This window comes from Triticum aestivum, chromosome 1A (assembly GCF_018294505.1).
Source record: "Triticum aestivum cultivar Chinese Spring chromosome 1A, IWGSC CS RefSeq v2.1, whole genome shotgun sequence".
NCBI classification, from domain to species: Eukaryota; Viridiplantae; Streptophyta; class Magnoliopsida; order Poales; family Poaceae; genus Triticum; species Triticum aestivum.
Genome location: NC_057794.1, coordinates 347,994,630 through 348,022,356, shown reverse-complemented (window position 1 = coordinate 348,022,356; position 27,727 = coordinate 347,994,630). Strand labels below are relative to the sequence as shown.

Below are 27,727 nucleotides of genomic sequence, written 5' to 3'. Positions count from 1 at the left end.
ACGAGATCTTGGTATTTAATCTGAGTCTGGCTACTGGCCTATACGCACTAACCATCTACACGGGGACAATTATGGGCACTCGACGTCGTGGTATCAGCCGAAGCCTTCGTGACGTCAGCGACTGAGTGGCGCGCGCCGGATTGGACTGGAACGCCTGCTAGGCTAGGTCTGCTTCCGGCCGCGTTCGTAACATGCAGGTGTGCAAAGGGCGATGGGCCCAGACCCCTGCGCCATAGGATTTAGACCGGCATGCTGACCTCTCTGTTGTGCCTAGGTAGGGCTGCGACGTGTTGATCTTCCGAGGCCGGGCATGACCCAAGAAAGTGTGTCCGACCAAATGGGATCGAGCGTGTTGGGTTATGTGGTGCACCCCTGCAGGGAAGTTAATCTATTCGAATAGCCATTTCCCTCGGTAAAAGGACGACCCGGAGTTGTACCTTGACGTTATGACAACTAGAACCAGATACTTAATAAAACACACCCTTCCAAGTGCCAGATACAACCGGTGGTCGCTCTCTCACAGGGCGACGAGGGGAGGATCGTCGGTTAGGATTATGCTATGCGATGCTACTTGGTGAACTTATCATCTACTATCTTCTCCTGCTGCAAGATGGAGGTGGCCAGAAGCGTAGTCCTCGATAGGACTAGCTATCCCCCTCTTATTCCGGCTTTCTGCAGTTCAGTCCACATATGATACCCTTATTCCATTTGATACCAATGCATACATATTTAGTGTAGCTCCTTGCTTGCGAGTACTTTGGATGAGTACTGACGGTTGCTTTGCTCCCCCTTTTCCCCCTTTCTATACTCGAATGCTGCGACCAGACGATGGAGCCCAGGAGCCAGACGCCACCGTTGACGACGACTACTACTACTCGGGATGTGCCTACTACTATGTGCAGCCCGCTGTCGACGATCAGGAGTAGTTTAGGAGGAACCCAGGCAGGAGGCCTGTGCCTCTTTCGATCTGTATCCCAGTTTGTGCTAGCCTTCTTAAGGTAAACTTGTTTAACTTATGTCTGTACTCAGATATTGTTGCTTCCGCTGACTCGTCTATGATCGAGCTCTTGTATTCGAGCCCTCGAGGCCCCTGGCTTGTAATATGATGCTTGTATGACTTATTTTATTTGTAGAGTTGTGTTGTGATATCTTCCCGTGAGTCCCTGATCTTGATCATACACATTTGCGTGTATGACTAGTATACGATTGAATCGGGGGCGTCACAATCCAAAAATAGGATATTACATGCTATCTAACCATTGAAGCATACCATCCTTGATATAGGCTTAGCCCTGATCATTGTATCTCTAAAATATCCAATGAAGTTTCTTCTGCAATTTACTAATGAGCATATGATGCCTTCGAAAATTGCATCATTTCTTTGAATCCAGATGGCCCATCATCCTGTGATGATAATTTCCATGAAAAAATCCCATTTGTATCTCTGTTTTGCATCCATAATCATCATGTTGGATTACGCTATTGGATTTGGATTAGATTGTGATAATATCAGATTTTGGATTATATGGGGATCAACTTTGGTGAATGAAGAATTGAAGATTTGACCGATATGGTGACCGGTAGAAGGATAACCCTAATTTGCTATTATTGTGGTTCTACCAACCGCTTATGAAAATGCTTTTACAAAACTACTATATGTACCTAGTAGGTTAAATTTGGTTTTTCATAAATGATGAGACCTAGCATAACAACCCCCTTTCATGTACTAAGCCATGCATTAATATCTATTACACCTCCTTATGGGTTGCTTGTGAGTACATTGTTGTCCCTCACTATTAACTTGGTCAGGCATGGAGGAGTAGTATGTGGATGAGGGGTTTGACGATGACCTGGCGAACTAGGATGCAATCCTAGTCGATTGCATGTGGCGTCCTGATGGGTCTACTCGATGCATTTAAAGATTCCGCTGCAATGTTTGGAGTGGTGACCATCACCTCAACCAAATGGTCATAACTATGTAAGTATAAGTTCAATGTTTATGGATGTTCTTTTGTTACCAGTTCGACTGTGCAAATTGACACACTGGTCATGAGATCGTTGTAGGATGCACGAGGAAGCTTCAGTTAGCTAGACCGGGGTCCCCACATAACCACTTTTACTTAGCTCATTAAAGGTAAGGAGTTAAAGTTCGAGACAACATTTGAGAGGCTACATTTGAAGGATTCGACTAGAGATGCTCTTAGCCTATGTCGACAAGCTCATACCACCAGAAAGAAGCGTGACGAGTTGTTGAGATCCGTATTAATCAATGTGTCGGTTCATTAAAAAGAAAAAGAAAAACAGTAACTGAAAGCTCTCGGATAACTCACGGTGATGATTGTCCAGACGTGGAACAAGATGATGACTACTTTAGATTGTCGTCTAAGTATAAGGGCATCTTCAATGCTATACATCAAAACGTCTATAACCCTCGGATTGTGCAATCAAGACACTTTGCACTCTCCAACACCGTCCATCGAACATCTATGCGCAGGTCCATACGTCGGAATTTTCGCAAGCGTAGAGATACGATCTGCATGTCTAGTGGATTTAGCTGGTACTCGTCTGTGCTTTAGGGTGTGTTTGGTAGCATTCCCAACCTAGCGTGGTTGTTTTCCTTTGATACATGCTCAGTGTAGACATACTGAGTGCATGCATTTGCTATTGTTTGGTAGCGGTGTATGTGCTGACACATGCTAAGCCGAAACTCTGTTTGGTAGCTTGCATGTGTTTAGACATGTCAGTCGGTACTGTAGCAACCGATATTTTCAAATAAGTGAACAAAACATTTCAAAAATGTGAGCAATTTTTTGAAACATGAAAAAATAACATTTTTTAAAATGTAAACATATTTCGAAATTCTAAAGTGTTTCAAAAATTTAAACAAATTTTGAAAGTTTGATCTTTTTTGAAATTTAACCAAATTTGAAATCTAAACCTTTTTTGGAAAATCAAATTTTTTCAAAAGTGCAAACTTTTTTCAACAAAAAATTAAACAAAATTTAAAATTCTGAATATTTTTAAAAAATCTTAGCAAAATTTGAAAAGCTGAACATTTTTTGAAAATTTCGAAAATCTAGGCATTTTTTGAAAATTTGAGCAATTTTTGGTATTTTGGAAATTAAATTATTTTTTAGAAATTCAGAACATTTTTTGAAACACGTTGTCGCTCGCTTCGCTCATGCATGCTGACCAGTGGATGGCTCTGGGGATGTTCTCTCTTCGTGTATGCTAAAAAGGTTTTTGGGCTGAGCTCGTGCATACTAAGGAGGCCCCTGCAGACTACCAAACACCTAAAAATGGATTGAGGAAGGAACTTTTAGCTAATACACCCCTCATGCACTCTACAAAACACACCCAACAATGAAGGCAGAAACTAGGACGATGTATGAAATGTTCATAAGGCAAACCAACCTCTAATTGAGATGGTTAGATGGATAGTGGTATCCCCAACCCAGGGAAAAAATCTGGTGCATCGGTGCTTGTGGTGCTACCGGTGCACCGAACTTAAGTTGCACATTTTAAATGCATGAAAAATTCTGAAAAAAATGTAGCACATTCACACAACATTAACGTAGATTGTCATAAAATTTCAAGTAAATATTCGAAGCATAGCTCCTAAAACAAAAATGATAAATTCAACATTGAATAGTACATAACATAAATTGGGCTTCAGATTTGGCCCGTTATCACACTGATGTCAATTTTGTCATTTTTGTATCTCAAAAAATATTTCATATTTTGATACGAAATTTTGTGGAGATATACATTGTTGTTGTGTCAATGTGCTAGATATTTTTCAGATTTTTTGAAATGTTGCACGGTATCCGGTGCACCGGTAGCACCACAAGTGTGGGTACACCGGATACGTTCCCCCCCAACCCACCAGGGTTCAAATCCTGGTGCTCGCATTTATCCTGGATTTATTTCAGGAATTTCAGCGATACGCTTTCAGTGGGAGAAGACGTTCTCGTCGACTACGAGGCGCTACGGTGACTTCGTAAAATCTCAAGATGATATGCCGGCTCATTCTCTCGAAGGTGCTCATAGGGATAGGGTGTGCGTGTGTGCGTTCATAGAGGTGAGTGTATGCGCGTGTATATGAGCGCTTATGTCTATACTGATGCTCAAAAAAAAAATGTGCGTAAGTCCTAGGACAATGCTCGGTCATTCCAACTTGGTATTTCATTTCTGCTTTCCGTTCACTTCCAGAAATAACATCTATGATTTCGTTAATGAAATCTGGGAACAAACTATCTCTTTCCTAAAAAAGCGAGGTCGTGACCAGAGGACAGAGCGGGAGCTCTAGAAACAAATCCAGAGCGTGACGAGGTGGCACCCTTGTCAGAGACACCTCCCGGCGCACTGCGGGGCCCACGCGCCAGCCGCCGCGTTCAAAACCTCGCGTCGCCCTCCGCATTTTCAAAAATCAAAACCCTCGCCGATCCCTCGCCTGCCTCCCATCGCGGCCCCTCAATCCACTGCTAGGGTTTCGGTCCACCATGGCGAGGGTCAGCCGGACGACGCCCAACGCCGCGGCATCGTCGCGGACCAAGGAGGCGGCGGCGCCCAAGTCGCGGACCAAGAAGACCCCTGCCGCGCCCCGGTCGCGGACGAAGAAGACCCCCCCCCCCCCCCCCCCCCCCCAGCCGCCAGGCCGCCCTCTCCGGCGCCTGCGCCGGCGAATCAGACGGTACCTGCGCCGGCGACGGCGAATCAGATGGCACCTGCGCCGGACGTTGAGGTGATCGAAATCTTCGATTTCCCCACCGCATCGTTGAGCTCCGGGAAGAGGAGGGATCGGAAGAGGGCGGGGGCGACCGCCTCCTCGCCGCTCGACGTCGACGAGATCGAGATGTGGACGCCGCGGCAGAAGCGCCGATTCGACGAGGACTGCCTCATCCTCTCCGCCGACCCCCTGGCCGCCAACAAGGCCCGACCCGTCGTCGTCCCCGCCGCCGCCGACGACGAAGACTTGGCGGTTGTCGCCGAGCGCGGCCCGGTACGAACGCCACCACTCACGGAATTTTTCATTCCCCTCTCAGATTGTTCCTTCCCCAAATGAGCCCGCGATCGGCGCGATTTCGATTTGGATGTGTCTGCAGGTGGCCTGCAGAGATTTTCCGCACGCGAGGTACCTCTGCGTCAAGTTCCCCTTCGCCACCACCCCTCACGAGAAGCACTGCGAGCAGGTATCTTCGATTGACAGAATATCCGAATTACGATTATCTAAAATTCCGAAATGTCGCTAGTGCCATAATACAACTACAATCTCGGTTTTTTATGCCAAAAATGTCACTCCGGTCAAGTGTCAATTTTTCTCACTGGGAGACCATGGCTTCGGCCCCAACCGCTGCATCGCGCGCCCGCGTTCGCTCCTCCCTGCTGCTTCCCTGTCCCTTAGTTCCCCTCTCCGCAGACCGTGTAGCGCCCTTGTCCTGGCTAGGCCCCGTGATGTCGACGTCGACCGCCGGCCCGTCCTGCTCTGCTAACCACGCTGCCGGAACCCTGCTCTGCCGACCGCGTCCCTGTTTAAGCTTGCTCCCTCGACGCCGACTTCAACCGGCCGGCTGCGCGTGTCCAGGTGCTGCCCGTCTCCCTGTCTCTTTCCCGTGGTCTTCTCTCTATGTGGCGGTTGTGCAGCTGCGTAGCAGGATCAGCACTGTGTCTGGAGCAGAGGCTCCCGTGGCTCTGTCTCTCCCTTAGGTGATTTTTTTCTCTCAACTTCATCACACAATGCCAGTCATTTCAAGGCTCAAAGTGCAAATGATACGGCAATTCATCATTTGTAACCCCAAATTTCAAGCGAGTAGTGTACAATATAGTAATCCATCGCTGTACTCAACTGCAGCACACAATGCTAGTCATTTCAAAGCTCAAAGTGCAAATGATACGGCAATTCATCATTCATGACTGCAAAATTTCAAGCAAGTAGTGTATATATAGTAATCCATCGCTGTACTCAATTATTGTCTTGCTAATTCACAAGGTCACATGCTAAGCTCGCCGGCCCGCTAAATTCCGGCGGATTTACAGTTCGCGTGAAAAAACAGGCCCGGATAGATACCGTAAAAACAGCCCGGCCATAAACCGCCCCCGATTCCCGCATATATATCGGAGCGACTGCGTTTTAGGGTTCACATCCGGCATTTCCCATATCCCCTGTGTCGCAAATTGTCTTCTCCAGCTAGAAATCCTCCTTCCTCCGGCCGCTGTTTGCCGCACGCGTAGGCAGCCAAAGCTTGCCCCGATGTCGAGCGTTGGTCGTGGGAGGGGTGACCAAGGGGGCTGCGGCGGCTCGCCGCCGCTGAAGCGCCGCCATGACGGCGAGGCGGGGAGCTCCTCCCGCAGCGGTGGCCGGCGGGCCTAGAGCAAGTTCGACTGCCTCGGCAAGATCTTCTGGCCCGCGCTCAAGCGACTCCAGGAGGCGGAGCGCACATGGTACGGGGCGAAGGAGGCAGCCGTGCTCAAGTGACTCCACAAGGCGGAGCGCATGTGGTATGAGGTGAGGAGGCGGCCACCGCCGGAGAAGAAGGTGCCATGGCGCGGGTGGCGGTGGCGAAGTAGGAGTACGATCTGGCGTTCGTCCTCTCCAACTCGCTGATGGAGTACCATCTCCAGGTCAAGAAGCCTGTTGATGATGATGAGTAGATTTAGGTTTTTATTATGTTTTAAGCTAGTATGAACTCTGTGGTTAACTTCAGAGATGTATGTGGCGCGAACTAGTAGTTTACATTATGCGGTATGTGTTTATCGGATCTGATCTTTCATTACGTCCGCGGTACCGCGAATTCGGTTTACAGTACCCCGTAAACAAAATTTGCGGTACCGCGGTTTGCGGGATCTGCTAGAGATGCTCTTAGCCTCAGTTTGATACTAGTGTTATTTTGGCATGAAACTATTGAACTGAGTGGCATTTTGGTACTTTGGTTTTCACTAGTGGTATTCTGGAACTTTCAGTTTTGACTAGCGCTATTTTTGCTATTCTCTCTTTTCAATTGTCCCATTCTGTTGGGTACCACTTAATCACACTGACAAGCCTACATTTGAAGCCTGAAAATGGTCATGTTTGCATGCTAGATTATCACTCATCTTGTTTCTTCTGTGCTGCAGTGCTACTGCTTTGTGTGCGACGTTGCTGCTCCGTGCGCAACTTGGAGAGGACATGCCATGTATGGGCATTGCCATGCTTCAGACCAGGACAAGATTTGGAAAACCATGAGAGGAGCGAAGAAGGCGAACCCGTGCAAGACCTACTGATCGTCCACCATGCTTTAATCATCAATCAACTTGTCCGGGCCGTATGGTTACTTTGCAGAATTACCTGTATAGAGTTGGATTAGGAAAGAACATGATATAAAGAACTTGGCGCGTGAGCTCGGAATGTATTGCAAACAAACTAGCAGCCGATACATATGGCATATATTAATATCAGTGCAATCAGCTTAATGTTCCATCCAATTTTAGCATGCTACTTGTTCTTGTCTTGCTGTTCACTTACAGCTAGCTCTTCTACTAATTTACCCCCTTGAGATCAGCAGATGCATGCAAATTTACATGTTCAGGTTCTGTTTGACATAAATTGCATACTGTCTTTGTATGCCTCCGATTCCACATGAGGCTCATTCTTGCTTGATGTTCCATTTGGGATTCTGCAGCTTGTTTTTTCTGTCAACAAGTACGCCCTCTCCTTCCCTTTTATGTCCATGCGATAAGTAGTATTTCTCTGTTTGGGAGCTCTCCTGCTTGCTGGTTGAGAACTAGGAAGGAGGAGATGATCAAGCTTGAGAAATGGAAGAAGTCAGAGCAATTGAAGCAGAAAAGCAACAGTATTGCTAGGGGGGCTGAGACCAGGGCTCATCTTTCTTCATTCCTGTGTCACTTTGAGCTCCTCAGAAGAAACAGAATGAGACACCATTTAGAAAAAGTAGACAGGGGTAGCAAGGGAATGTTGGTTCACCCTGTTCATTTAGTCATGCTTGACTAATAAGATCCCTATCAAAGATACTACGGTCTGCAAGATGAGGGCCGCTCCCTAGCCTGCAGTGTCCCTCAGTCCCACACGTTGAAGCTCAATACACCTTGGGCGAAGGCTGTATGCGACTTGCTCCACCTTTCTTCGGTCCTTTGGTCTCGCCAGAAATTTCCATACCTGTAAAAGAGGATCACCATTTTATACATCAAGTTAGCCAGGTGACGAAACAACTTTCCTTCTATAATAGCTTTATTGTGTGTAGTGCATAAAGTCCAAGCCAACGCGGTGAACTTCACCCAAGCCAACCTACGGTTTTGGACACACATTTCTTTGATAAACCAGTATAAGTCCGGAAAAGCACTAGCATTTCATCTACACCTTGTGGCCTCGTGAAGCACACTCCACGCAAATCTCGTCACAATACACCGAATAATGATATAGCCGTTTCGTCTTGCCCGCACCAAACATATTTGCCATCCCCTGGCCCATGTCGTTTCCTAACTTGATCCCCACCTGGGATCCTATTCCTCGCCACTTGCCATTTTTTTTTCTATTTTAGACGGTTTACATCACATGGTGTTATCGTGTCAAAAATCTCCCGATATAAGGACACCGTAGAGAAATTGCTTATTAATCGATACCCTAAGTGACCCCGTCTCTCCCAGAGCTGACCCTATGGCCGGCAGTATCTCGGCAGACCCTCCCACTCATGTGTTTCTTGGGCTCCAGGTGATCTATGAAATCGGGGAACCGAACAGTTACTCGCCCACACATCCTCCACCAGCCTCGGGGTTGTCCGAGATGGCAAACATCTTAGGATATGTCTTGTTAAGCGAAAGTGCCTTTCTGCTCCCGAGCTCATTTAAGCTCGGTGAACAGTAAAATCGAAAAAAAAACAAAAAAAATTCAAAAAATTCCAAAAAAATTCTCAGAGAAACATGGACAAAAGTTCTAAATGCTTGCAAAAATTCATCATGAAATCACATTCATGTAAGGCGTGGCAAAAAAAACAAATTCAGCCTCCAAAATGCTTTTGAAAGTAGTATTTTCAGAGTACCGATTTTGTTTTTTTTGCCACGCCTTCTAGAAATGTGATTTCATGACGAATTTTTGCAAGCACTTAAAACTTTTGTCAATGTTTCTACCAAAAAAAATCTGAATTTTTTTGAATTTTTTTCGATTTTACTGTTCACCCGAGCTCATATGAGCTCGGGTGCAGAAACTTCACGTCCCTTGTTAAGAGCCTTCTCACCACACCATTTATTCAGCCAAAAGAGGGTCACTCTACCGTTCTTCACCTAAAATCTAGTACCCGATTGCAACAAAGGTTGAACTTTTCCCACACCCTTGGCAAATTGGGAAAATTTGGTATTCGGACGGAAATCCGTCCCCTCCTCCGCAAGGTACTTTGATTTGACTATTTCTAACCAAAGGCCACCCTAACCAACAAGAAATTTCCACGCCCATTTCGCGATTAATGCGTGTATTATTTTTCCATACACAAACTATAACATACCACAAAAGATACGATGTGATGTGATTTCTTTAAGACTTGGTGAACATATTTTGTGTGATTATCTATTTCCCCTATAGTCAAATCCTGGCTCCGCCCCTGTCTCTCCCCCGCCCTCCTAATGTTTGTGGGCGCATCCGGTCGGTGTCTAAGGAAAATTTCAACAGGCCAACCCAAACGGACACCAAATGTGCTCGTTTTTTGTCCGTTTGGTTGGCCAGGCGAACACCAAAAGTCTGCCCGTCTTCGATGTCCCACCAGCGCGCCCAACGAGTCAGCCGCATTTTTTCCTTTTTTGAATTAAATATATATATATATATATATATATATATATATATATATATATATATATATATATATATATATATATATATATTGCCACCAAAAGTCTATCCATTACATTAATCACTACTAGAAAACAGGCTATAGATGATATAGACACTAATGGCGCATTATACATGCGGTGCGCCACTACTATATAATAATGGCGCACCTATACATAGTGCGCCATTAGTATCTAAAATAGTAATGGCGCACCTAGTAAAAAGTGCGCCATTACTATGTTTGACCAAGCTTTGGCCCACTTCTGAGCATAGTAATGGCGCACTTTTCCCTGATGCGCCATTGCTATTTTTGATACTAATGGCACACGTTTCCCTGCAGTGTGCCATTGTGGTTTTATAGGTAAGTGCCGCGGCCTGACCGCCCACCATCTCTCTCCTCTCTCTCGCACGGAACCCTGTCCTCTTCTTCCTCACCCCACGCGCACACACACACACACACACACACGTCTCTCGGCCTCGCCCCGGCCCCGATCCATGCCGCCTCCCAGTGCTCCCTCCTCTTACTGCGCGACGGCCCTTGCCCTCCTCTCTCTTTGGTCCCCTTCGCGCCTCCTCGCGGCAGTCGCAGCCAAGGAGCCCGAGCTCGGCGGCGACGGATCGGAAGGCAGCGTCGGCGCTGGATCTGGGAGTGGTGGAGCCGCCACCGTCTCCACTCGCCGGGAACTGGCCAGATCCGTCCCACAAGCTTCACAGGTGCCACCCCCTCCACCACCAGCCATGGTGGCCTCCCCTGCCCCGTATCGGCGTGGATACAGCCGCCATCTCCCGCAGCAACGGCGGCCTCGCCCTGCTCCGCCCCCGCTCCTCCTCCTCCGCCTCCGCGCCTTCGCCTCGCTCCCCATCCTGGCCGCCGCGAGAGGTGGCCTCGACCCGTCTCCCTCAGGTTCTCTCCGCTCTCACACCCTCCGTGTCCGTCCTCTGGATTCCGTTTCCCAGGGCCTTGCGCGCAGCGACGCACGCCGCGCTTGCTGGACCGGCGACCGATATCGTACATGTGGCTAGCTCGATAGGACGCGGATCCGTTAGTTGGCTTGAATTCGTGGATTATGCCGCTGTTATTCACGGACTGGGACTGGTGTTAAGACAGACTGTCAGTGCACTGGCAGTGGCAGTGATGAAGAGCAAGAGCTCTCCGGATGCATGATTTGGAGTGACTCCTACACTAATTCGTAAACCTAGATTCCTGAAATGGCACATATCTTCTCTCTGTCTGTCACCAAACTTGCTCTATCAGTCAAGACTATGCATCCATTTGCCACTTGCTGGCCACATGTTAATTCAGCTCCCGCAATTAATGTTACCAAATGAATATCTTCTCTGTTTCCCCAAACTCGCTTTATCAGTCACGGCCGCATATCGATCTGCCACTTTCCTGCCATAGATTAATTCAGCTCCTTGAAAAAATAAGAATAGGAAAAAAATCAGCATCTATTTGGTCGTCTTTTCATTCTTCATAAACTTCACATGCAATTTCTAGCATATGGTGTTCACCCAAGTAATAATCTGCTATTGTTAACCAGGTATCATCGATGAAAAACATGGGTCGTTTTCGCGTACTCTTCTTCAGGATAAGCCTGAGATCACATATGCTTTGTAATCAGAGCTTTCACTTTCTATTCATGTTCTTCTTGCGAGGGAATATTTGTTGAAACATGCCCCGCAATGGTTTTTCCAACAAATTTAGGGAAGAAATGATTCGTGGGTATATGAGCAATTCTGAACTTGAGACTGTTATACAAGACTTTGGGTGGCGCTGTGCTAATGTCTCCAGGATATACAAGTATATGATGTAATACTTTGCTCCCTGTCAATGAGTACGCTCAGAGTCTGTCGAGCATTTTTTGGGATCGTCAATTTGTTTAGCCATGTCATATAGATATTGTTATGATTGGTTAATATCCAACTGTGGTAGGTAGACGATAGAAATAAAATGCATTACTGGTCTAAATGGGGTTCAGTAGTTCACAGTTACACTCAATAAGAGGTAATATAACTTAATATCAGTTTAATGTGTATGACTGTAACTTGCGGCGGAGGAGCAGAGGCGGCAGCCCGCGCGCAGGGCGGCTGCTCCGGCCAGCCCCTTCGACTTCTCCAGCATGATGAACTTGCTGAATGTAACCAAGAGCTTATACTGAATTCTCTGAATGAAGCGTTTACAGTTTCATACTCTGTTTTGTTCTGTTCATTTCCAAACGCGAGTTCTTGGAGGATTTTACATATACTACAGGTTTGAATCGGTTGTTAATTTGGTTGGGTTTCACTAAAGATATTCGCGTCCATTTTAACATATTCGAACTTGCTCAATGTAACCAAGCTCTACTGAAGCATTTTACAGTTTCTGCAAAACTAGAAATACTCTGCTCTGTTCTCTCCATTGTCAAAGTTGAGTTCTTGGGAAGATCTATTTATACAAGCTCGAATTTCCTGTGAACATATTTCGATTTCATGGGAATTTGTGTGAAAATTAACTTGAATCGTGGATTTTGTTGTGGCATGGGCGCAGGACCCGAGCATCAAGGAGATGGCGGAGCAAATCGCCAAGGACCCGTCCTTCAGCGAGATGCCCCGTAAATCTACTGTATGATCAATCAAAACACGTTTTGTCCAAAGTCCAAACTTAATGGTAAACAAGAGGCTAATCTTGCTATTTTTGTTTGTTATTCGGTTTGCACTTTCTGTTTCCTTGAACAGTTTACAGTTCATCTAATTTTCATTTTTTATGTTAACTTTAGCAATTAATTTACCTCAAACAAGGTAATTAATATGATAATTATCCCCTGTGTATACCGCAAGTAAGTAACTTACTGTAATTATGTTAAGAAATTAGAATGTTTGTGACCGACTGTTTAATAAGATGCTCTTTTCACAAGGTGTGATATTGTGGCATATTTACCCTGGAGCTAGCATATATATGGAGCTGACTTTGTTCCTGGAGGTGAGCATATATTGTTGATCTTCTCATGTCAATTGCAGCAGTTCCTTGATTCACAATTTATATAGTGTGGTATAGTGGTTATATTTGGAGGTTTATCCCTGTGAAATAATCACCGCTGCAGCTAATGTGTTATGCATAAGCTCAGTGTGTTTGCTCAATTAGCTACTGCTCAATTAAAATTGGTGACCTTCCATTGATGATAGGTTTAGCAATTATGCATTGAGTAACTGGACCTGACCTGGAGTACTTGGTTAATTCAGTGATCTTTTAACAAAATTTTAACTGAATTATTTTGGGCAATGGAGTACTGAATTTTAACTGAGTAACTTGCACTTGCATATGCACTAGACCACTTGTAAATTCTTTGGCTCCTCTTTAATCTGGTGCAATTACTTAACTGACCGTAATAGCCCTGACACTTGTAAGTAACCATATCATTCAAACATCCAATTAAATCTATTCTACTCCATTTCCTGAGATGAAATTGTGATGATGGGAGTGACATTAAACAGCTTGAACATCTAATTGTGCATGTACTCCATTGTTATATACTGATCCATCTTATCTTTGCCCCATGTTAACATTCAAATTGTTAATTGCATTCAAAGTGTTAATTGCAGGAGCAGACACAGAGGAGGAATCTGCTACCTCAAAGCAGTTGATCGACGCTGGGAGGGTGGGTACGTGATGTCGGAGGCTGCCGGGAGGGTGGTGACGAGCTACCGAAGAGATGAGTTCTGGCTCTCCTCAATGCCAGGACGAGGCGCTGCTGCCGATCGGACGTGGACTCGATTGATTTTGATTTGAAATATGACAGGTTGTAATGTAAAATGCACTTCAGTTCAAAATTTCCTCCCCTTGCGAGAGGTATTCTTGGACCGAGGGAGTAGAAGATTAGTTATAGGATTTTGTTTTATTTCTGTGCAATTTTCTTTTTATTGGATACTTGTAAAGACATGGTAATATTCTTGCTATAATAAAAATTATGGTTCTATTTCATTTTTTGTTTTTAAATTATTTTTCCTTATAGGTTGTTTTTTGTAAATTTGTATTTTTTTTGTTTCCAAATATACTATTAATGGCGCATTTCAGCCTTTATTGGTGGCGCACCTAGCTTTTTAGCTAGTGGCGCACCTCTAAGGTTACTAGTGGCGCACTTGGCTTTATTACCAGTGGGGCACCTAAAGGTTAGTAATGACGCACTATTAGGTGCGCCATTACTGTCTGGGATAGTAATGGCGCACCAAATGTGCGCCATTACTAAAACTTACTAATGGCGTGCTAGTAATGACGCACCTAATGTGCGCCATTAGTAACCAAAATAGATGCGCCATTAGTAACCTGTTTTCCAGTAGTGAATTAAACTTAAAAAATAACAACAAACTTAGATCTACTTGTTATCCTTATCCACGTCCTCGTCACTGACGAGGTCAATGTAAACTGGAGGCGCCCATGGATATGGCCACGCTGGTGCAATGGACATGCTCGTCAGTGCGCGGGGTGGCGTAGTTGGCGCATCCTGGTGCTTCTCCTCTGGCTCAGGAGTGCAAGGGAACATGGAAGTCCACATTTACCCCACCAGCCCTTGTAGTGGCCACGGCTCTGGTGGCGGCGCGGTGGCCTCCGCCGCTGATGCGTGGAGCGCCATTTGTAGACTAGGCTACACATGAGCTCGGCCAACTCGGAGGCCTCGAGGGCCTACTTGAGGGTCTCGTCGTCCTCAGGCTCCTCCTCCTTCACCATGGTCCCCCGTTGCGGAGCACACGCACGCGGCAGCGCTGGAGCACGTGCGAAGCACGACTGGCGATGTTGGTTGTGCTCGTCGTCGAAACACGTGTCCCAGTAGGGGTAGTCCTCGACAACTGTCAAGTCATGGACGATGTCCTCGGCCAGTAGATCCCGACGACGGCGAATCTCCAAAGCCCCCCCCCTAGCCGCGACATTTAGCCGCGTGAGCCTGGGATGAACACCAAGCAGATGCACGATGTGTTCATCTCCTGTTCATGTGGACGTAAAACCGACCCAAATTTAGGGTGGATTTGCGTCCATACGGATACAAAACATAAAGATTTGCCAAATGGGTCGCCGCATAGGGCCATGGTTTTTACCCACGCGGACTCAAACGGACGCGAGCGGATGAAATGCGTCCCATGTTGAAGTTTCCCTAAGCACATTCTCTTTGAACCCTCATTTTTTTCTCTCACACAACAACCCCCCTAAATTTTCCTATCACTTCACACATTTCATCGAACATGTCGCGGGTGGCACCGGCAGAGCACGCCTGAATGCGGGACGACCTCACAGACGATGTGTGCATTCCCGAGCAGTTCCACCGCCGGGAGGGCGCGAGATCGGATGGCCTCGCCCGAGCAGTGCCTAGCACGCACGTGCGGCTATAAGCGGCTAGCTAGTTGTCTAGCACGCACACTCGCAGTAGCCAGCCAGAGCACGCGCGAGGGCGCTGACAGGGGAGATGAGCGCAAACGGTGGCGGAAGGCGTGAGCGAGCTCTTCTCCGGCTTCGGGAACGGATGTGAGTGACGAGCAGCCTCAGCCTCGACCACGAGCGGCATGGGCTCCACTGGCGGTGCGGGTGGTGGCCAGCACACCCGGGTGAGCTCCTCTCCGGCCTTGGAGGACACGAGCGTGAGCTCCTCCTCTGTCCTAGAAAACGAGAGAGAGAAAAGGGAAAATCTCTACTCCTAATGGACGAATTGGTTGAATAGTCCCCCCCCACTTTCAACCGGTTTATTTTCAACTGGTTTATTTTCAACCGGTTTTTCTTCGTCCCACCTCCCACCAGCCCCTCCCACCGGTTTTTCTTTTTTCTCGTCTGACCAGCAATACCCAACATATTTATGGTAATCAATCATAATTAATCCATGTATAGTAATAAATCAATCCAGGTATGGTAAGGTCATAACTCAGGAAATTTTGAATATGGTAATTATATGTAATAAATTTAAATTACCCCAAAGGCTATCAATCCAGGTATGGTAAGGCCATAACTCGGGAAATATCGAATATGGTAATAAATTTAAATTACCACCAGGTATGGTAAGGCTATCCACGTATAGTAATAAATCATATAGTAATAAATCATAATTAATCCACGTATAGTAATAAATCAATCCAGGTATGGTAAGGTCATAACTCAGGAAATTTTGAATATGGTAATTATATGGTAATAAATTTAAATTACCCCAAAGGCTATCAATCCAGGTATGGTAAGGCCATAACTCGGGAAATATCGAATATGGTAATAAATTTAAATTACCACCAGGTATGGTAAGGCTATCCACGTATAGTAATAAATCATATAGTAATAAATCATAATTAATCCACGTATAGTAATAAATCAATCCAGGTATGGTAAGGTCATAACTCAGGAAATTTTGAATATGGTAATTATATGGTAATAAATTTAAATTACCCCAAAGGCTATCAATCCAGGTATGGTAAGGCCATAACTCGGGAAATATCGAATATGGTAATAAATTTAAATTACCACCAGGTATGGTAAGGCTATCGATCCAGGTATGGCACGCCCTCACCTGATCACCTATCACAATCTCCAGCCCCACGCACGCACCAAAGAACCCACCCGGCACCAAACGCAGCTCCTCTCGATCCCCTCGAGTAAACGCCGCCGCCGTCGTGCGATCTTCCTGACACAGACGCCGTCGCCGCCTCCTTCCCACCTACGGCGTCCCCCACGTCCATGGTGACGGCGCTCGCGTCCTACACTGACCCTCCGCCTCATATAGGTTGGTCGTTGATGGAGTGGGATGTGCCGCTGCGGTTTGGGGAGGCGCAATCACGATCTGGTTGGGATCTCAGTGTGGACTCGTTCTCTGCGATGAAGGATGGCGCTGCCTCCCTGGCAAATGGGATCGGAGGAAGGGGCTCTACGTCGTGAATGTCGGCGAGGCAGCGGCCGAAGGCGAGCCCGACGGTGAGCACGGGTGTTCGTCCCATGAAATAGGCGGCCACGGAGGGCGGATCTGAGGCCACCCCAATCGCCGGTGGCCCTTCCTCCCATCGCTCATCGCCTCCATTCTCTCTCTCCTCTAAATCTTTGTCGCCCCTGCCTGATTCTGGCCGACGCCATCCGGCTCTCGCATCGACCACCACCAGCACGGCTGCGGACGAGGCGCAACCGCAGACGCCGCCGCCGCCATCCTCATCCACCTCCTCCACCATCCTTCCCAGCCGTCGTCGGGGGCACCCGCCATCTGCGCTCTAGCCCACCCGCTCCCTCCTATCCCCTCCCCCTGCCTGCCAGCCCCGTGATCCATCGCACAGATGGCAGGTACTACAGCGACCTCCTCCCCAGCGGATCCGGCCTCCTCCGATGGAGATCCATCCTGGGCACCGCCTTATTCTCATGCGTGCACGTCTATATCAACGTCTCATTCCACCTCACCTGAGCCTTTACCTTCCCACCTCTGCTTCAGATCCACATCACTTTGCAAGGTATGTGCTTGATTGTTCCGAACTGGATCGATGGATTGTGCAAGGTACTTTGGGTGTCGTCATTGACGGCAATTGTCACGCCATGCTACCATCGGAGGGGTCCCTCATCGATGATTAGGGTCTTCCGAACTGCACGAGCTCCATTGAGAAGGATGTTTTTAATTCTGGTTTTGCCTACATGCTTTCTTTGCCTGTATCTACTTAGCTAATGTCTTCTTATAGATAGTAGCTGCTGAAGTGGTGATCAAAGTTGTTCACTATAAGGAAACAACCATGATAACAAAAGTGTATATTCCCTGACCTTTGACCTGAAGTACTTTTTCATTAGAAACTTGCAACAGCCAGGCATTGAAATTAGCAACAGCTTCGTACGTACTGAACTAATTTGCAGCAACACGTACTGAACTAAGTTAGGTTATGCTCATCGTTCCAACATGCTTAGTGATAACCACCTAGCAAGCTGATCAAACATGAAAAAATTGAAGTGCTACTGCTAATCGTACTATTCTGAATGTGAAAATCTATTTAATTGGCTCTTCTCTAATTGTACACTTGCATAAATCTCAGATCTTGCAAATTACAGTATAACCATAAAAGTCATGCTTTGACTCCTATAGGGCCTTTTGCACTTTAATATGACTAATAATTTGCCTTAATATCACAGATTGTATTACTACCTTTCTAAGTGAATGACATTCAAGAAGGTCATTAAATAAAACCAAGAAATCCTTCTGGTATTGGAGTGTAGGAAAGTTGAGACTATAAAACCAAAAGGTTATATTTACGTTTATTAGAGAAGGTTCTTTACTTTTTATAGGAAAACACAAAATGTTGCGATGTAGAGTCTAGGTGGTGGGCCTCCTTGATCCACTTGGTGGATGAGGGCGACTCCGGTCCTGGCACCCATAGTGCCAGTGATCCAAAAATCATAGGGCCTGGATATAGCTCTAGCAGACGTATGCGGCTTGCGCATCGAGCTTGGTCGTCTCGAGCATGGAGATAGGCGAGTTGTAGACCAAGAGCTGGTACAGAGATAGGCGAGTTGTAGACAAGAGCTGGTGGGCAGCAAGAAACGCATGCACACCAAAGAACAAATCTGAGTCACATGCCTACTTCTATTGGTTTCTACAAAGAGCGGCTAGCTTAGATCTTAGACCAGTCGGTCACTGTCGAGGTCGCCAAGGTGATCTTACAGCACCGCCGTGGGGATTTCTCATGATTTTATGTAGGCAAGCCGCAAGCGGTGGTGGTGATTGGCTGGGTGGTGTCGCTGCCTTGGGAAGAGACGAAGTGATGGTAAAAGTAAGCAGGATCCGATGATTCTTCCGTGGGGATAGCCAAAGTCAAGATGTCGACTACAGACTCGTCGCAGACTTGCAGTGAACCTGGATGCGGCGAGCCTGATTTGTGGATCGATGGCGGGTCTTGACTTTGTTAGGCTGGGATTGGATGGTTGCGGAGGGTGGTGTGCTTGGTTGGGTTCCCATGGAAGAATGTGGCCTCCTCGTGGATCTGGTCATGCCCATCCTAGAGAACATTGTGTCCCTAGCTCCCTCGAGGAGCAAGGACAGTGCAAGCGGCAGCAGGGGGTAGGGGTAGATGTGGGGAGGGATGTTGGCGGCTGCTCGAGGTCATCATGATGAAACCCTTGACGTCCCATCTTTATCAATGGAAGTGGAAGAGCACGAAGTCGAGATTGGATAGGAGTTTGAGTTCTTTTTGGCACCGATCGATTCCCCACTTTAGAGATGTATTTTTTTTGCGTGCGAGCAAACAGTGGGTTGATTCTAAAAGGGATAGGCACTTTTCAACAGAAGTGCATGACGGACCAAAAATATGACCTCATTTTATTCGTTTGGTAGATATCGTATTATTCGTTGTTGTTCGTTCGGTGAAATTTCCTAATATTTGATTGTTGTGTTTCTAATTAGAGCACCCCATAATCACCCAATATGAGGGGATGATAAATGAAAGATACTGATTATAAATTTTGAAGAGCCCGTGGCAACGCACGGGTGTTATACTAGTTATGTAAGGTTGCAGGTGACGCTAGGTGGGTTGGATGAAATTTGGGCTGACATTGCGGACATGTCGAGCCTCCCCACCTTTTTGAAAAAAAATGTCGAGCCTCCCCATATTTGGCTTATATATGGGTTGGATTTGAGAGCACCAGGACAACCCGGACATGTAGTGAGGAAATGTTGAGTCTGGTTGGGTGGGCTTTTTTCTATATCATGTCCGAGCCCTAATCGAGTTCTTGGCCTGGATGTATAGGAAAAGAATGGAGAGTGGGTCCAGTTGTAGATGCTCTTACTGCTCTTAAACCCTTAAAGCAAGTATAATAAAGTGATGCAAGCAGCATGTAAGCATTTAAATATGATATTTATACTGAGCTGGAGGAGAGAAAAAAGAAGCAACTTGTAAATTAAAAGTCGACTATAGCATGGAATCCAAAAAACTTTATGAAAGAGTGAGATGGGTTAGATATTAATAAAGTGGTATCTTTTTTTGCAAAAAAGTGATATCTATTTACAATCAACTACTATACATGTTGACTATAAAATTGTCCATAAATCACATGTCAACAAGATATAGCCAACAATCAACTATATTATTAAGCATGCTCTTAGGTGGCGACGTGGGTCCCAAAGGAGCTTCATATTATCTTGATACATGAGTACCATGCGTCAGTAAAATCATGTCTGAATGCGAGAGTGGACAATGCTTGCCACCGAAGAGGCTAGCAATAGGATGTTATCGAGGCGGAAGCCCAAAACTCAAAAATTTGGATTAATAATCATAAAGAACTCATCAACCAAATAAATGCCTCATGAAATTAATAGTCATAGTACAACAAGTCAAGCATCTCATGGGGGAAGATCGATAGGCTCAACACCATCGTTCCATGCGGAAAAAAAATTCTCTTCCATGTGACAGACATTTTGCTTGTCGTGTTGTCACGTGCGGCCCTTTTCTTCTCTCAATTGTTTCCACTCACCTACTCCCTCCGTTCTGAATTACTTGTCTTGGATTTGTCTAGATACGGAGGTATCTAGCACTAAAATGATTCTAGATACATCCGTATCTAGACAAATCCAAGACAAGTAATTCGGAACGGAGGGAGTACCTTTTTTTGGCATAGTTGCATGTACACCGGCCCCTCCACTTTGCTCCTCTTTGTCATCCAATCCAATAGATTGTTGGGAAGTTGATCCACCGTTTTCTTGAACTTCTTGATGCCATTTCGAGCTCTTCAACGATGGTTCACTTTGCTTTCCCGTTCAGTTTCAACCAATAATGCGACAAAGTGGATGACTTGCCCTCGGTTTGGTTGTACAAAGTGTCCCCCAAACCCAACTAGCAAAACAAGAATCACTCAAAACAATGCAAAACCGCAATGAAATACAAATGATGACAATGTGAAGTAAGTCAAACTTACATGGCTACTCACTGCAATGACGATCTGGTTCCGGCACTATTTGTGTATAGTAACCGCAGAACTTGTAGACGCTCTCTTGGGTGAAAGACGATCTATGTTTGAGAAAGGTCTCTTTGCGGGTGGTATGGATAGCGTGTGGCTCCACATAGTTCTTGTGCTCATGGTAGTGTTTATAGATCTTTTTTGCCAATACTTGACGCCCTTTTGCTCAGTTTTGACAAATGGGATACATGATTGTGGCCAACAAAGATTCACACAACAATACATTCATAACTTGTGAATGTCGGACCTCTTGCCTTTGGTATCTTCGCTTTTTTAGCGTGTGATGTTTGTCCAACATCAAACATAGGGAAATTGATATCACCCATGTCAAAATGCCTAGGTTCTTGACCATCGTGTATCATGTTAATCATGAGTGTGTCCTACAATATACATCGTAATGAAACTACCATCTCTAGTTGATCCAATGGCATATAGGGCAAGAATTAATGTACCATATCTTGGTCGGCCATATCATCAAACAACACAGCATGCCCGACGCCGGCCTTTCCTAACGTTGCCCGCTCCGTTGGAGTTGCGGCAAGTCGTACACCATACCCATGACACCGTCCTCTTTCGTCCAGCGATCCAGAATGCCCGCCCATTGGGAGGTCGGAACAAAGTCGGGCTCGGTCGACAGCTTCGTCCTTCTCACGGTCACGGTGGAAGACACAAAGGCAGTTGCCAGACCTAACGCGCCCAAGTCCATGTCAGCGACCTTCACCAAAGTTGCCTTCTCCACAGCTCCCCAACACACACTGCTGTCTGTATCGATCCCTTCAGGCGACGTTCTCCACTTTGCAAGAGACGACAGCCGAGAGCAATATGGACTCCGTCAAGGCATCATCCATGGCGGCAGTGGGGGCCAGGGTACTTCGTGTCAGTATCTAGGACAGCAAAATCGGACGGCGGAGAAAGGGAGGGGAACACAAGAGGAGTGCAATCGATTTGATGGATTTAGTCAATTTGGAGTAGGTCCGACCTAGGTGCCGAACAGCCTAAAATGAAGGACATCAACAAAAAGTAGAACATCATAACATTTCATTCAACAGTATTTGTCTTTACCAAGATATGAGTTGCAAGCCAAGCCGTAATTCACATCCAAGCCAAAGCTCATCTGCACCTGATGAATAGTAAATCCAAAAAAAAGTACAAAATTCTAAACTCTTTTGGCATAAAAAATGCTCAACTGCACAAGGAGCATGCAAAGTTTCGCGGTATTTGGAAAATTTGAGGACCTCTAGGCAAAAATACAAAATTGGGTCCAAACAGTGTTCCTTTTCAAAGTTCGAATTTACTGTCCATGCCCAGGTGCATCTGGGCACCGAACAATATTTTGTTCTACAACAAGAGTCCACATCCTTCTGGGTCTTAAAATTCGGATACATGTAGCCTGCAAGGTGAACGAGGCATCGGTTTTCTTTAAGACGAATAAACATGTACAGTCACAGGAAATTTCGAGGATATGCAAGATGGATACATACTTGGAGATCCAACCCAATGTGTTTAGCAATCTCTATCTTCCTCATAATATACTCATTCCATGTCTTCTCTTTGTGAAGCTGAAATTTAAAATGAAGTTTAGTTGCAACTTCAAGAATAAAAAAGGAACTTGCAGACTGTACCAGAAGTCCAGAACAAGCATGCATACCTTGCTCGAAACCGCCATTGTAATTAACCTGCGGCCTTCATCCTCTGGAGTCTACAGCAACCAAATGTTTGTGTCATCGATATGAGATTTAAGAAGGTATACACAAATTAAAAGAAAACAATGACACACTATCTTCATCCCATATTGCGCGTATCGCAGCAGAGAGACGGTTTAAACTCACCCGAATACAGCACAAAAATTATAAGAAAACAATGACGCGATATCTTCTATATCTAAATAGTTAGTCCCTACTATTGGATTTCTCTGCAATTTTATGCAGCCACACCATTGCCAAATAGTAAATAGTAAAATTTGTTCGCTGTGTCTCCAAACAGGTGTCGGGATTGGCAACTTTACGCTGGGCAATCTGGAAGACTAGAAACAGGGATTGCTTCGAGCACAGACTAATACATTTGTCAGCTGAATTTATTTGTTTGTCCTGTTATCCTTCACAAGTGGGCAAAGCTCCAAACAGGCAATGACTAAGTTTCCAAGAGGATAAGCTGTTGAAACATCAAGAGGCTATTCACACACACAAAAAAACATCAAGAGGCGCTCCACCAATGGTGTGCCTAGAGAAGCAGATGGGACACCTGCGTCCAAAACCTGCCCTGATGATTGTATGGATAATTCACAGCAACTTGCCGATGTAATGGGCTATGTAACGTCTGATGTGTTTTGACTCTGTTTTGCAGTTTAGAACTGTTAGCTGCTAATACTTTCTGCTGGGTTGTGACTTGTGTGTGTTATATACACTAGTCAGTAACTAGTTTTCGCTTTAAGATTTTTAATTTTCTTTCTTTTGAACTGCTAGTGATAGTGGCAACTGTTGAACCTGTCTAGAACTAATTCTATTGTTGACTATAATGGAATCGAGAGGTAAGCCATCATTAAAAAAAAGCACAATCAACGATGTGATTCACTGTAAATTGCATATAATTTTTATATATCATACATACCTCATCAGAGATGTCTTCCACGCAAGTATCAAACTGGAATTTTTTTGAAAGGATTAGCAAGGATAATGCACGTCAATAATCAGAACTCAAGAGGATTAGGGCATAAATTGCAGAACCTCGGCCTAGAATAAGAACTTACAGTTGATTGCAAACGAGTATAGATACTAGTATTATCCAGTACAAATTGTATACACTTCTCCTGTCGAGGGAACATGTTCTCTTGCTGGACTTGGTCTAGAGCCTGTCTGAATGTAATCTGAGCAATGTTCAAGAAAGGAACATACATCAACAAGCATATACAACAGGCATGAACACAAACAGATACTATGGTCTTGTTTGTAAACACCAAGGTTTCATTGGATGAGTACACCACAAATGACAGCTCCATAGCATACATGCCAAGGTACGATGCTAACCTTTTGCTTAGTGAGACGTTTCCAAATCTCAAAAAGAAGAGGATCAATTTCTTCATGGTCAAAATAATCAAATCTCGTGTTAAAAATATGATCCTGAATAACAAGAGTGTCGATGTCAAATAAAACAAGAACTGTTGCTGATCTCAGGAATTACTGAAAAAGAAGAGAATATATTGTACCGTGTATGCAGTCAAAGCTAAATCAAAGCTCATGTGTGGAAAGTCTACCGCGATCTCCACTGCTTGCCAAAATCCTCTAGCTTCCATCTCTATCCACTAAAGAGCAAAGGGATTATCATGGTATTATACTTCATTTGTACCTTTTACTCCACATGGTTTTCTTTAGGGTATGTTTACCTCAGGAGATCCTCGTTCAAATTTCATGTAACATTTAATCCACTGTCTCAAAAGATAAAGGTTATTGGTATCCCAGAAAGATGAAGAAATTAGCTTAGATTAAACCTTCATAGTACATCTGATGATGCATACCTTAATTTTCTTTGATATTTCTTCAAAGTACTTGAGATACTCTTCATCTGTTTCGTAGGTAGTAAACCATGAGCAGTACTTCTCCCAGTCAAGGTACCGCGTGCCCTGCACTCCCGAGGGAGAGAAGAAATAGATGACATACATTACTTAACGAATGGTTTCGATGCTATTAAACAGATCACTGTGCTAATTAAACTTCCGTACAATGTTCATCATCACTGAAGTGTTAAAACAAGGGACAGTTCTGAAGAAAACCAAAAGCTTCAAAAACATAGCTTGGACATCAGGGGAAATAGTGAATGTGTAACCGTGTGTCGATATTTCATACTTCCCACGGTCTCCAGGATGCAATTTCAATATTTGTTTGCACTTTCAGAACCACAAAACTTTAATATAGAGAAATTACTGTGTGAAGAATACCACAATGGCACTTTTGCATGATCAATCCAAATACATACAAAGGTGCTATCAATTATCAATATTGCTTCAAAACTGAATGCCCTGACAAGTATTTGCAACTAGAAGGAACACGGCATCTTATTTGGTCCAAACAGAAGTACCAGATTAGTTGAAATGCGCAATTGATTCACGCGTACTATATAAACTAAATGCTGAAGCTGAAGCTGAACTAGTCATCGGTATGAGTATGAGCGGATGCCACTTACATCTCCATTTTTAAGGACAAGGCGGTGGTAGTCACTCAAGTAGGAGTGGACCGAGTGGTCAGGGTTGAAGTACCAATCAATGGTGTCACCATGTGTTAGGGCTGCTGTCCATCAGTGGAGGCTGGCTTGGTTTAGTCTCACCTCGCTTACGGGAGGAGGCCATGACCAACTTATAAGGGAGTATCCCTCCTCCTTTCAGTCCGGGCTTTTGGGATGGAGTGGGCTCTCCACTGAATGTTGGCCCATGTGCGCATAAACGTCCAGAACGTAAGTAGAGTATGGGCTAGATCGAGTTGGACGCTAACATCTGGTATCAGAGCCAGCATCGTCATGCCTTTCTGAGGGGCTTCTCAGAGGGATGGGATGTTAGGACTGCTGTCCATCAGTGGAGGCTGGCTTGGTTTAGTCCCACCTCGCTTACGGGAGAAGGCCATGACCAACTTATGAGGGAGAGTATCCCTTCTCCTTTCAGTCCGGGCTTTTGGGATGGAGTGGGCTCTCCCCTGAATGTTGGCCCATGTGCGCATAAACGTCCAGAACGTAAGTAGAGTGTCGGCTAGATCGAGTTGGACGCTAACACCATGGTCGTAGTCACTGAAGTAACACGTCTCCTCGAGAGCTTCCGGGGGGTATTCCTTTCTCAGAGTCATGTCATCCAGCTCATTCATGGACACTCCCTGTGCCATCTGCATGTGCAACAGAAACACAAGCCGTGAGAGATAAAAGTTCATCAGAAACTTGCAGGGGCATTGCAGATAAATTAGCAGAAAACAGACCGGATGTGCACACAAAGATGGGATATCAAGATGATAGGGGGAATGCGAGGAAATAATAACCTTGGATGCTCTGATGCGGTAGAGCGCAAGGCGCTCGTAGACCTCGCGCTGCTGTTCACTGTCAATCCTGGGCCCGACGATGGTTGTGGGACGAGGCCTGCTGGACAAAACAGCGAGGTGCTTGCAGAAATCCTCCTCGCTGACTCTGTAATCCTCCTGGTCCGCAAGCTCGTGTGATGAATCCGGTGGCGTCTGACGGTGTGAGAGACGGGCCTTCATCAGTGTCACCAGCGGCGGAGCCGAACTCTGGATCAAATTGAACGGGGGTCCTCCCGTGCCGCATCTCCGCCGGCAATCGAGATCATCGCCGAATCCAAACCCTATATAATATGTAATCGGCGGAAGGGGATTTCGCTTCTTCCCTTCTCGCCGGTCTCCTCTGTTGGAGGAATCCCTCCTCTCCCGGACAGTCCCTTTTTTCTTCTTTTTGAGACATATTCCGGACAGTACCTCCCTTTCCACCTGTCTTATCCCCAAATAATTAAAACTCTGATAAGTGTCACACGTGTGGCACAAAGTAATCCCGCCCTAACATTTTTTATGGCAATTTTTAATTACCTAGAGATAAAAAATTTAGTTGTAAATCATGACAAGTTTCAATTTTTTTTAAAATGTCAGAGTGATGTTACTACATGCCACACATGTGACACTTATCGTTTGAGAGTAATTAAGGTGGTTGCCGATTTGGGCCTGTGGGCCCATGACAACGGGGTATGCCCACTATGAACCTTTCAAAATATCCTAGAAGCTTTTGGACTACGGACCTTTGAGAAGACTCATCATCTATCATTTTGGAACCTTTCAAAACATTTGACACGGGATACTTGGTACCTCGAAACACTTCCAAACACTTCCAAAATTATATGAAACGCTTTTGAAACCCTTCTCTCTCATTCTCTTTTATCTTAGGCCTTTTTTGGTTCATAGGATAGGATTATCGTAGGAATAGAAATTTTATAAAAAATGAGATGACATGTATCTCAAATCTTATAAGTAGGAATAAGAAACGAGATGTCATTTGGTTGACACCAAAAGTATTTTTTCATTGAGTCTAGGCTCATTTTTATTTTTCTATGAAATGTGAAGGATAGGAACCAATCCTATGTAGAAATAGGAATCCATTCCTATGAATCAAAGGGCTTTGAAGGAAAAAATCCTATAAGAATCCTATCCTCCAAACCAAAGGAGGCCTCAATGGTACTTCTATGTACTGCTAATCATTAAGCGTGTGATCCTATATATTCAATAATATGAACATGTCTAAGACACCTTCCAGTTAATAATTATTGGCCAAATATGGACACTCATAATGGTTCCCACATAGATTGTTATCGATCGAACCATATGTTATCATATACGATTCTCTTTATCTCGCGATAAGTTACAAAACTTGAGGCGAGACTTTTAGGATATCCCCATGATTAATACCTTGATCACTATACATGGTTATCCTTGTTATTAGTTTGTACTCTTTTCTCTATATTTTAGTATCATTAGCCACAGTGTTTGGCCAGATGATGATGGACACAGTAATGCTAAGTGGGCCCAGAGTGTATCTCTCCATCACCGGAGGGGCAAATCGCAGTCTTGAACTACCGAGAATCATGAAATACTTTTCTGGTATACCTGAAAGTTACCTTTATAATTACCCAGTTACAGAGCAAAACCCCAAAGCAATCATCCGGTATCTATATTCTCATGGGCTAAGGACACAAGTAGTCCTGGCCATCCCTCGGGCCGGGCCGGGCTTCGGGCCGGGCCAACCAAAGCCCGACACAAAAAACCCAGACCCAAGCCCGACCCAGCCTGGCTGTCGGGCCTAAAAATCCGGCCCGAGCCCGGCCCATCATGTTAAAAGCCCACCGGGCCTCGGGCCGGGCCTCTTCCTTAAACAGCAAAAACGATGGGCCCGGGCCCGACCCAGCCCATGCTTCGGGCTCAAAACCTAGGCCCAAGCCTGACCCATGGACAAGGTCGGGTCGGGCCAGG

The 27,727-nt window shown here is 45.4% G+C and overlaps 2 protein-coding genes across 3 annotated transcripts; one reads left to right on the top strand and one right to left on the bottom strand.

The window, feature by feature from the left end:
• The first annotated feature begins 4,419 nt into the window (after positions 1-4,419).
• Positions 4,420-7,440, top strand: LOC123127283 (uncharacterized). Its single transcript, XM_044546958.1, has 3 exons — positions 4,420-5,002; positions 5,106-5,192; positions 7,114-7,440. Exons 1-3 carry the CDS (start codon positions 4,721-4,723, stop codon positions 7,258-7,260), a joined length of 516 nt encoding a protein of 171 aa, XP_044402893.1. The 5' UTR covers positions 4,420-4,720; the 3' UTR covers positions 7,261-7,440.
• A 14,296-nt stretch (positions 7,441-21,736) lies between these two features.
• LOC123050065 (uncharacterized) lies at positions 21,737-26,187 on the bottom strand. Of its 2 annotated transcripts, XM_044472916.1 has the most exons (12): positions 25,739-26,187; positions 25,486-25,588; positions 24,903-24,994; positions 24,238-24,342; positions 24,106-24,147; positions 23,929-24,024; positions 23,750-23,842; positions 23,473-23,589; positions 23,334-23,366; positions 22,375-22,425; positions 22,208-22,285; positions 21,737-22,116 (listed from the first exon to the last, which is right to left on the bottom strand). In XM_044472916.1, exons 1-12 carry the CDS (start codon positions 25,955-25,957, stop codon positions 22,018-22,020), a joined length of 1,128 nt encoding a protein of 375 aa, XP_044328851.1. In that variant the 5' UTR covers positions 25,958-26,187; the 3' UTR covers positions 21,737-22,017. The 2 variants fall into 2 exon arrangements, with proteins under 2 accessions (XP_044328851.1, XP_044328842.1); XM_044472907.1 differs by lacking the exons at positions 24,903-24,994; positions 25,486-25,588 and having other exon boundaries at positions 25,739-26,184.
• Positions 26,188-27,727: the final 1,540 nt, after the last annotated feature.

Bases quoted from the DNA above. Each gene is read 5' to 3' on its own strand.
- LOC123127283 (XM_044546958.1), top strand. From the start codon at position 4,721: ATGGCACCTGCGCCGGACGTTGAGGTGATCGAAATCTTCGATTTCCCC. The intron at 5,003-5,105 runs GTACGAACGCCA...ATGTGTCTGCAG, and splicing joins TTGTCGCCGAGCGCGGCCCG to GTGGCCTGCAGAGATTTTCC. The intron at 5,193-7,113 runs GTATCTTCGATT...TCTGTGCTGCAG, and splicing joins ACGAGAAGCACTGCGAGCAG to TGCTACTGCTTTGTGTGCGA.
- LOC123050065 (XM_044472916.1), bottom strand. From the start codon at position 25,957: ATGAAGGCCCGTCTCTCACACCGTCAGACGCCACCGGATTCATCACAC. The intron at 24,343-24,902 runs GTAAGTGGCATC...TCGGGAGTGCAG, and splicing joins TTGTCCTTAAAAATGGAGAT to GGCACGCGGTACCTTGACTG. The intron at 23,367-23,472 runs GTAAGTTCTTAT...AAAAAATTCCAG, and splicing joins ATACTCGTTTGCAATCAACT to TTTGATACTTGCGTGGAAGA.